The 10,912-nt window shown below is 29.5% G+C and overlaps 4 protein-coding genes across 4 annotated transcripts; 3 read left to right on the forward strand and 1 right to left on the reverse strand.

Annotated features, from left to right (window-relative positions):
- Window positions 1–3,199: 3,199 nt before the first annotated feature.
- On the forward strand, window positions 3,200–3,497 carry OCT59_003436 (uncharacterized protein; the record flags this gene model as incomplete). The annotated part of the gene is made up of 2 exons (XM_066145612.1): window positions 3,200–3,284; window positions 3,382–3,497. 2 exons carry the CDS (start codon window positions 3,200–3,202, stop codon window positions 3,495–3,497), a joined length of 201 nt encoding a protein of 66 aa, XP_065996316.1.
- A 1,430-nt stretch (window positions 3,498–4,927) lies between these two features.
- On the reverse strand, window positions 4,928–5,362 carry OCT59_003437 (uncharacterized protein; the record flags this gene model as incomplete). Its single annotated transcript, XM_025331960.2, has 1 exon — window positions 4,928–5,362. The coding sequence occupies one exon, from the start codon at window positions 5,360–5,362 to the stop codon at window positions 4,928–4,930; it is 435 nt and encodes a 144-aa protein (XP_025179584.1).
- A 3,376-nt stretch (window positions 5,363–8,738) lies between these two features.
- Window positions 8,739–8,990, forward strand: OCT59_003438 (uncharacterized protein; the record flags this gene model as incomplete). The annotated part of the gene is made up of 1 exon (XM_025309256.1): window positions 8,739–8,990. One exon carries the CDS (start codon window positions 8,739–8,741, stop codon window positions 8,988–8,990), a length of 252 nt encoding a protein of 83 aa, XP_025179583.1.
- A 718-nt stretch (window positions 8,991–9,708) lies between these two features.
- OCT59_003439 (uncharacterized protein) lies at window positions 9,709–9,972 on the forward strand (the record flags this gene model as incomplete). The annotated part of the gene is made up of 1 exon (XM_066145613.1): window positions 9,709–9,972. One exon carries the CDS (start codon window positions 9,709–9,711, stop codon window positions 9,970–9,972), a length of 264 nt encoding a protein of 87 aa, XP_065996317.1.
- Between the last annotated feature and the right edge of the window lie 940 nt (window positions 9,973–10,912).

The following is a 10,912-nucleotide window of genomic DNA, read 5'->3' on the forward strand; positions in this document are numbered from 1 at the left end:
AAATACGAAAATATGTTGTTCGACATATTTCGTCAAGTCAAATTTATTAAATCTGAAAGTATTTCAGTAATAGTACAGTCAGACCTCCATATATCAAAGACCACACAGAGCGTGCATCGTTCAATACAATTTATTGTGTTAGATTTATTAAATCCAAAAGCATGAATACAGTCAAACCTCCACATAATCACTCTATATAAGAACGCCTCCTTATAAGCACTTAATTTTAATAATTGGGAATAATTGGGATTCTGTTATTAATCACTTAAGTTTTCACACTGCTGAACAATCAACCTAGTTAGAATAAGAGCGTCAACTACGAAATTATAGAAATTTTTTTTGTTCATTAGAAGGTGAAAACAACGTGAAGAAAGTTATCAAATTAAGTACGCGACTACGTGAATTTCTATTCATGCACGATGCCTAAACTGTATAGATAAATTTCACGTGATCATATAAACCGTGCCTACAATCAGGTGCTAGCCAAATTAACACAAGAACTTACATAATACGATGTATGCAAAAATCATAGCTTTCACACTTTTTTAACTGCAACTCTTAAAAAATTCACACAATTAACATGGAGTAAGTTTTTTTTAGGTCTATTTTAAAAGAAATTTTTATATGTATTTAGCATTTTCTAACCTTTAGTGATTTTTTTTAGTGAAATTCTTTTAAGCTTTGATTTAGCAAAAATAGTTCTCTGATTTCTCTTTGCTATAATGATACCAGCAATATCTGCATTCACAAGTTCCAATAATATAACTTTTGACCGACTATTTGACATTATCTCTATTCATAATAGAAAAACTTAGTCCCTTTTAACAATGACATAATTAATGTAATTAATATGTAATCACATATTTTTTATTGATCAAAATGTAAAGAAATTCAATTGAAACTTTTTTCTCAACCATTAATATGTTCGCTCATATCATGACAAGAGAATGAAATAGTCAACTTACCGATAGTGTGATTTCAATCCAAAACAATATATAATTTTGAGGGAAAGGTATTTGGTATTTGGTAACGAGCTACTAGGCTGTGAGCGAAAATCTGATGGAACATTCGCAAAGACAGCATGCTATTTTTTATATAGAATTATGTTCTATCCATATTTAGACCAGGAAATAAAGAATATATCTGCGAGAAAAGTTACTTTTTAGCCTTTTATTGCTATCACGAAAGGATAATGACGTGAAGATACCATTACTTAAACGCCTCTAAGTCGGCCTCCTTGCTATGAAGATTTTTTTTTTACCTGACTTATTACTAGTTGTATAAAAATAGAGTTTTTCTTTACGTTGTCACATATTCCTTATTAAGCCTTATTATTAAATTGGACGAAAATATGATGAAACAAATAATGGTGATGACATAAAGTAGATCAATGATGAATATTTATAATTTGAGGCCTCGTTGAGTATTTACAAGTAAGTCAAATTTTTAATTGATACTTGCTGGATTATTGTACAAAATTCCTCTGCGTTAGTAGTAATTTCTCTCATTGACAAATCACACTTTATTCATTTGGATCGGATAGTAACATTGTTGAATATCAATTACAGCAACAAATACGTTTAAGTAGAACAACTTTCAATGACCGGTTACCAATTTGTGAAAACTCAACCGCTACGTGTCTTACAGCCATTTCAAAATGGAAAGCATGAACTTAGTGAAATCAATAATAAGACGTAATGACCATATGATTTCATAAGCTCTAAGATATGATGGTCTAAAACTCACTTCTACAGATCTTGATCAAGCATTTTACCATGTATCTTCATGAAGATAATTTAAATATTTATTTTATGCTAAACCTTTGGACAATTGATTCAGTAATACGTGTTCAGGATCCTAATCATGCTAGGAAATTGCTGTTAAGACTGATCCTTATTTAGCGCAACATCAGTTCGATATTAGTTTTCTTTAACTAATTAATCACCGTTTAAGAATGATGGATGATATTGCAGCATATAGAACTTTTCTTCAAGAGAGAATCAATAAAGATTTGTAGCAAGTTAATCACCAGCCCTCCCAAACTAGAGCACAATAATAAGTGTTATCAAAGATGTCTCACCATCCTTCCCTAGCTCCCTCTATTTTAAACTATTAGCTAAAAGATAGAATGTACCCTCTGTCTGTATTCCCATCACACTGAAAACAATGTTTAAATAATAATAAAGAAATTCAATCAGGTATCGAAACGAACTCTTGATTTATCTTTTTAGTGAGCAATTTATTTTTATTAGAACTAAATAGAATTTGATTTATTAATATTATTATATTTATATTATTAGGTAACTACGATTATAGTCAGAAACGAATTGGTGGATCCTCCTTTCTCATTCCACCTTCTATTAATCCTTAATCTTCTACCTCAATACTAACTTCTTTATCGTCATACCAACTACAACTCATATCACACACATTTCTTGTAATCCTTTTATACTTTTTTAAATTTTATTACATATATTTTTATATTCCTATAAAACTTTTTCACTCCTTTTTAATATTTGACGCCTCTAACAATTTCTAAAACAAGTAGAAATTGAAGAAAATAAAGTAGAAATTTTAAGAAGAGGATCAAGTATTAAAAACACATCGGAAAAAAATCAAATATCAGATGAAAGTGAGACACCTGAAAAAGTACCAAGTTCTGAAATACTAAATGAGAAGGAAGAAATTGAAGTCGAGTTTAGACTAATTTTGAAGATCTGGGATAAATAGTGATGAGGAGAAAGACATAAATATAGAGGGGTTTACGACTTCATCTGGTAATAACAATGTGTATCGATAATTTAACGTGTTTCAAATTACGCAAAAATTTATTTCAAATGATATTCAATTGGAATTAATTAATCTATACTATAACCTTATACAAATTATGGTAATTCAAAATTATCGTAAAATTTTAGTCAAATATGTGGTGCGTTCTTACCTTATTGAAAAATATTTGGTTGTACATTATTTGAATTTTTTTATTATTACAATTTATATGATATTAATTGTCAAGCAAGCATTTAAAATGATTATATTCAACTTGTATTATTACCACTTGGATTTTTGGTTCTCGATGATGGATTTTGGAATTAGCCATTTCATTCCTTTTTACATTCCTTTATATTTCCTTATATTTATACACAATTTATGTATCCAAATATCATTTGCAATATTGTATGGCGCTTTCTTGATCAATATGCCTCCACGGAGAGTTTTGTTAAACGAAAATTTTTTATTCGGATATAAGTTTGGAGCTGATGGCTCATGTTTTTTCAAATACCGTATGTTGTCAATACTCAATAGCATTCAAATCATGTATACTGAAAATATTATTATAAAAAATTATTTATTAATATAATCTTTTAAATTTTATTACAGACTATCTTGACATGACTGATGTCTGCTACAGCGACAACTGCTGTTATATTTTAGTTAAATTTCGGATCATTGGGCACATTTCAATAGGCCATTTAGGAAAGATTGTTGATATTTGATATCTACTGGTGAATTGTCAACCATCAAATTTCGGTGTAGTGTGTGCAATTTGAAAGTTTCATTTATCTTACAATGGAATAAGATCCAGTTTGGTTTTTTTAATTGCCGATGTGTAAATCCTTATTTTCTGGAGCGAAGAGAAGGGCTATCTCTGGAGACAAGTTTGTTTATCCCCTGCAATGCGTCCTTTCACAAAAATCATCACTATTTCCTTTTTTTTAAATCCTCAAATCATGTTATTTCCTTTTTTTTTTATAACGAACATGCATATCGATGGACTTTGATGGTTTCCCATTTTCCTAGTTTCTATTTCGGCTTACTAGAAAAAAAAATTTTGATACGTGATGTAATTTTCGACATAGACTTGTGTACATTAATATCACTTAAAACAATTTTTGTACTTTGAGGATATATTATAATTCTTAGGACTGAGGTTGAAAAACTTGTGAGTTTGGGAGATGTGTCGAGTGGACATTTGAGAATTTTATGTAGAAGGCTGTTAGAAACAAATTACCAATCCTTTGAAATCAAAGTAAAGTCGGTACGAATTGCATTTAAATATTTTTATTTGATATTATTATAGAATATTCTAATTACTACTTTTAAAAAGTATTTTGGAGAGTAGTCCTTCGTTATCAAAATTACTCCCAACACTACATGAATTGCAAAAAAAATAATTGTAATGGAAAAAAAGAAAAGGATAAAGCAAAATCTTAAGATCACGATATACACGTTCTCAAACGAGATATATTGGGGATCATAAAGCAATAATAGAACTAACACACACAAATCTTTAGAAGTACAGATGGATGTGGGAGAAATTAAATGTTTATTGTCCAATCTATAAAAGATTTAAGAGTCAAAGTTTGAATATTAAGGATGAATAGATATAAGATGTACTTAGTTAAATTTCCATTTGATTCATTGGTTGTGTATCGTAGAATATGAAGATTAGTGAATAAATTGATTTATTATTTACTTACTGTATATATCGCCTAATTACTAGAACAAAATTTTATTTTCAAAATTTTTTTGTTATCTTATGCAGTAGATGTTTATATAATGTTAAAAAATCATTAATCGAGCGCATACTATTTTTTTTAAAAAAAAATTCAATATATTTAATATATTGCAAATTAATAAATTAATTAAATTAATGCATAAATACTATCCATAATATTCGAACGGTAAAACCTTAGAAAATAAACTAATTAATTTTTGAAGGCTTACTTTTTATTGGTTGATTTTCATTGTTAGATTTGTATATAATAGGTATATAAAAAAATTGTATTTCATTTATTAACTGTTTTAAATAAAATGTACATTTATTCTGCTCTCTTATTTATAAAAAAAAGAATTTAACCAACATATTTTAATAAAAATAAAATAAAATAAAAAATCAATTATAAAAAAAAAATAAATCATTATATTAATTTAATAAAAAGTAAATTTTGCTCCTATTTAAATCCTTTTTATGATTTGTTGCAGATGGAGGACGTGGAGGCGGTTCTTTTGGAAAGGGGATGTTCAATTTAAAGTTAAATGTACCACTTCTCAATAAATAAATTTCATAAACGCGATCAGCTATCTCTTTATATACATTCTTTTCCTCAAGTGTTGCATTGTTCCATAATATACTTGCTGCTTTGCAAATTACACGCATATTATGGTTTCCTTTACAATTTGATTCTTTGTATACATTCCTTCTGCATATCAGAAATGAATTAAAAGGCTTTTTTTTGGAATCAATTGGAGGAACGAATGACTCTGGATTATTAAATAATGGCGGGAAAATGTTTCTTCTGTTCAATTTGTTCATTAATGTAACGGCCAAATTTTCCACCGGAATTACACCTTTTGACATGTTTATTAAAATTAGAGAAAATGTTTTTGAAATTTTAATTTTTTTTCTTTTTTGGATAAAAAAAAAAGAGGTAATATTTCTTTTTTTTTGCAAAACATGAAATAAATTTAAGCGCTTATATATGTTTTTTTTTACATTAAATGATTTGTAGGATTTATAACTCCGTCTACGTGTATTATGATTTGGCTGATTTTGATTAGATGAAAAATTGCATGATTATAAACTTTAAACAGTAACCAAAAATGGTTATTCATTCCAAAAACAAAAAATTCTTTTGTTGCCGATCCTAAAGAAATATAGAAAATACTTTTTTAAAAGTTACAATTCTAGATTTATTTAACGTAGCTGTTGTTATTGCATGATGCATTCATAAAATGTCCTCACCTCATTTGTGAATATTGAATCCTTTCATAAAATCACCCTATAATATTAGAGATTTATGAGATACCTTTCCTAATTGTTGATATACATTCAAATTTCAAAAACAATTGATAAGCTCTGCAGATCCTGCGTAACATGATCTTTGGTTGAGACCAATCACTTGACATTTCCTTTTTCGCGTTTTTAACAAACTTGATGGAAAAAAAGGTTCCATAAGTTTGTTCCAAACATCTAAACAATTACGCAACAAAAAAATGCAGTGAAACAATATGACTATTGGGGGCTTATTTAATGAGACTTTTTTAAGATATGAAATTCTGTAAAAAGAACGTTAAAAAAACAAATATTCTTTTTTTTTTCTTTCGTTATTGTTGTTATTGTTAAAAAATATGTTATTTAATTAAATGAGTAGATGTGATTTATTAAAAAATATTCCATTTTAATGCATGTTGGCGTTTTAAAATAAAAATAAATATTTTTAAAATATTTTTATTAAAAGAAAATATTAAAAATGGTCAATATGAACAAATTTAGATAAATTATTTCTTTTTATTTCCTTAAAAAAATTTAAATACTGTAAAAATAGCTCGAGTAGATAGTTAAGTAATATGATCATGGTCACGAAATCAAGCCGGAGTTTATGACAATTTTAAAAAATATGATTTAAATAAACTCTATTATAATTATAGCTTATGCAGTTATAACGAAATTTGTATTTATTTTATTTATTTTGTATTTTGAAATTATATAATATACTGTATATAACTGCTGATCCATGAGATATGTGGTCAATAATTTCTGTCATCTATCAAACAAATAAATATACGAGTTTCGCATGATATGATCAATTCAAAATTTTTGATACATTAACGAAAGAAAGATTTGGGTATAAAAGAATTTAAAAAAGTTAGAAAGTAACTATAGAAGAAAAAATTGCCGTACTTAAACCGTCTGTATTTTGACATTATATGAAATTCTTATGAATAGTTGCTTTCTTTAATTGAAGATTTAACATTTTAAAAAGAATCGTATGTTACATATATATGAACTTTTTATCGCTTAGTTTTAAAATTTATTTAAATAATGATTATAGGTGACTACAGAACATTCGTATATACTCGATATAAAACAGGTATATACAGTACAGTATTTTGCGATTTAAAAGGATACAAATAAAATATTTCATATACTTTCGGCATAATAATAATTACTTTTGAAACTTTGGTAATTGGTACAGCGATAAAATTTATTACGCAGCTGTTAAAGAACTTGGAACGAATTATGCTGCGCTCTGTACATTATGAAATCAGCTGTAAAGACTCCGGTCTCACTGGATATCAGTGTAGGACCGCAGTCTTCAGGTCCTTTTATCACATAATGGTTTAAACCGTGTTTAAATGCCAAAATTGTTTTAGACCTAAATTCTCCCTTCCCACACTTAGTCAAATATGGTCAACCTGTACGACCGAAAAATTGTTTAACAGTAATTCACGATATGATGAATACTCATCATATTAATCATTTCTTTTGCATAAATTTTTTACTAATAATTCTATTTTTTCGAAGTACCTATATCGTCATTATATGCCACTGATCAAATCGATCATACAATTATGTAATAGCTGATCACACGGCAGGTCTGTGTGATGTGATGGGGATTTTCTCACATGTACTAGGTATACTAGGCTTTGGTATTTTTTTCCCAAATAAGGCTTTGGTTTTTGCTCTTGTCCTCACTTACACCAGTTTCACCAGTTTGCACCAATAAAATTTCGCAAAAGTACTATATAAGAAATATGTCTATCACTTTACTCTGTCTCGTCAAAGGAAATACACTCGCGAACGCCTTTCCTGTTGATATATTATTAAGGCAGAAAACAAAATGACTTTGCTTGTGACGCAGACAAGCTCAAGCTATGGAAAAAGGAAATTCGTGACGATCAGGACGATCTTTTAAGTAATCTCTCACTACAAAACTCCTTGCAACAAGAGAAATAGGAGACTACTGGATTGAGAAACCGTCTAAGAGGCATATTCACGTCATAGTTGAGTCACCCGGAATTTTTGACCAGATTCGCGAAAGATTCAAGAAGGTTGTCATTTCAACTATCTACAAGGTTATTATTTTTGATCTTTTATTTACTTATTTCTTTTAAATAAGGTTATGCTAAGATGGTTAATATATGTGAAAAGGCATGTGGTCCATCGACTGGAGGCGTTCCTTCTGTCTTTGCGGAAAATCAAAGAATAAACTCCACAATATTTATGGGCAGACCCATTGATCAAACCGGTCCTCCTATTGTTCTCTTCCATGATGACTTTGGCCAATTTATTAACGATTTTGCAATTTAATAATCCAACATAATGTGTTTTCAATCGCTCAGAAACTAATGGCCACTGCATCACAATTTTTCAACGATGAAAATGCTCGTAATCAAACTATGAAAACGGAGCTGGGAAGTCTCTTTGGAGAACCCTTAGTGTCTGACATATGGCATAGATAAAAATAAAAAATCTAGTGATGGCGTCTTGGTAACTTATGACGGGGTTCAAATTTGCTGTCGGTTAATATTTGAAGGGAAAAAAGGAACTGTGTGCGACTAATACTGAGCAGACTAGCTTATATTATCACGGTTATTGGTCCCAGATCGATGTATGTGATTTTTCAATGGTTTGTTATTACTTATTATCTTATTATTCCGTTAAACTTACATCTTTTTTTTTTGTGGCATTTTCTTTAATGCTTGCTAATAAACAGTCCAAAAAGATCGGAGACCAGTGCTGTTGTCCCTCATATATGTTGGTCGTTGCAGGGCCTTGGATATTTGGATTTGCCTTTTCGGAGGTATCTATATCGAGTAATAATAGATGTCATATGATGTTGACCTTCTAAACGGATTCACTATGATTGTTATGGATTATATTGATGAAGACCCGTTAGCAAAACAAAAAATCACCAGTATGTCATATAACGCTCGCAAAACCATCATGAAGAATGTGGGACAACACGGCCTTGCATGAACAAAATATTGTGTTTGGTGATCTTCATCGCCCGAATATTATAGTCACCCCAAAAGGAGCGATTCTTGTAGATTTTGAATTGTGCGAAAGATATGATATTGATCGTTACCCTGTTACAATGAGTACTGAAATATCTTGGCCCCAAGGTGCAAATCCTGGTGCTTTACTCATGCAAGTGCATGATGGTAATTGGCTTCAGGTGTTAAAGCATGATCTAAATTTATAATTAGGAAAAAAAATCAATCTATTGAAAGTTTTTATTTATATTAGCATCTATGAAGGTATAGCAAACAATGTAATTAATAAATTTCGGCTATTGGTTATGTTGCATTTGATGCGCTCATATGAAGTAAAATTATGAAGATATGTATTGCTGTTGTATTAAATAAAGTTTTCTAGACGCTAAATAGACGCTTATAGTTTATTGTGATTTTTTACTGTATGCAGTGCAACTGATCTGAAATTAATGTTCGGTTCATTATTCGTGCTGAAATGATTACCGTATGATTCAGAGGATTAAATCCTTTTCCGCGATGATATCAAAATTAAGCCAAGATGTATACTGTAAATATTTTACTGCGCCACTCACATGACATTGTGACGCACATTCTCTAATAATAAAATTTATAGCTGTATATTCATTTAATAAAGTTCTGCCTGATATAAGGACTTTATTTTAAAAATATATTTATGAAAATAAACTTTATAAACCGTAATCTGCATACATTTCTTTGCACTTACAAACATTAATGTATACTAACCCACAGATCGATAACTGATTGCATTTCAGGGATGTTGCAATTGAACAAATTGAACATTATATTGAGATTAAGTGTACTAAATGGCAGACATTGAAGAGATCATTAATTTATATGTGGAAATCCCTTCTCATGAGAAATATTCAGGTCTTCTTAAACAACTGCCCAATCAATAATAAATGAGACATGGAAATGTTTAACAACCGAAAGCGCAATCCACTCTCCGCTATTGATGCCAGCTATGAAGATCATGTAGAGGCAATAGATACTATAAGAAAAAAGATCGAAGCAAATACCATCTCCGAAGGAACTAATACCTTGTCTCGGCTAGATGGATTTGAGAAGCAGTTAGAGGAACGTGAAGCTTTACTTAAACAGAAGGAAAATAATATTAAGAATACTATTGAGGCCCAGGTTGGTGAGGAATGCAAACGTCTAAAAGATGAATAGGATGCTCTTAAGGTTCGCCTAGAGAGTGAATATATTAAATGCTTTGTAGATATGAAACAAACGACATATTCATTTAAGCATCAACTAGAAGACCAGCATAATTCTCGCTCTGCTGACTTGGAGAGGCAATACAAATCTAGGATTTCCACTTTAGAAAAAGCCCTTCTTGAAATAAATGGATAATCCCCAGAAACGTATCACTTTATGATCAAATAGGAGTTGTATTAAAATAAAATTTTATGCGCTTTTGCTGTAATGCAAACATTTTGAAAATGCTCATTGAACTAGAATTTCCTGAATTCCTGGTTATAGATAAATAATTAATCCTTTCAAAGCAATTAAATGAAAGGCTCCTTTGATTGACTTATTGAGAGTAAGAAGTGTATTTTAATTAAATTTTACGAGAGTAATAAAAAGAATGGCCTAATAGAGTTCAAAGGATTTTTTTTTTTTTAATTGGTTAAAACTTTCATTAAGATACGGTGTAGGATAACATCTGCAAGTTTTTAATAAGTACCTTCAAGAATAAATCTTGAATAGAATCGAAAAATAATTAGAAATATAATCATTTACTAGGAGAAGTAAAAAATTGTTATCGGATAATAAAATATACTATATCATTTTTATATGGTTATCTGTTATCATGAAATCTAATCCTCTTTTCATATTAATCATTTCAATCATCTTTAGCCTAATAGCTCTTATATCGCTTATAATTCTCTCAATATTATTATGTATTGATTAGATGTAATATATTGTATATATAGGTAAAACAGTATGGATGCAAAACAAATTGGACAGAGGTACAATTGGAATGGACTCAATTATACGAGCCATAGCAATTTAACTGGAGTGAATGCGACGAAGGTTATTTTGATTGGAATGGAACAAGTGCTCATCGGGGCTTCTCTTTGAATTTACCTGATGATAAAAATATAAC

This window comes from Rhizophagus irregularis, chromosome 11, assembly GCF_026210795.1.
Source record: "Rhizophagus irregularis chromosome 11, complete sequence".
Taxonomy (NCBI): domain Eukaryota; kingdom Fungi; phylum Glomeromycota; class Glomeromycetes; order Glomerales; family Glomeraceae; genus Rhizophagus; species Rhizophagus irregularis.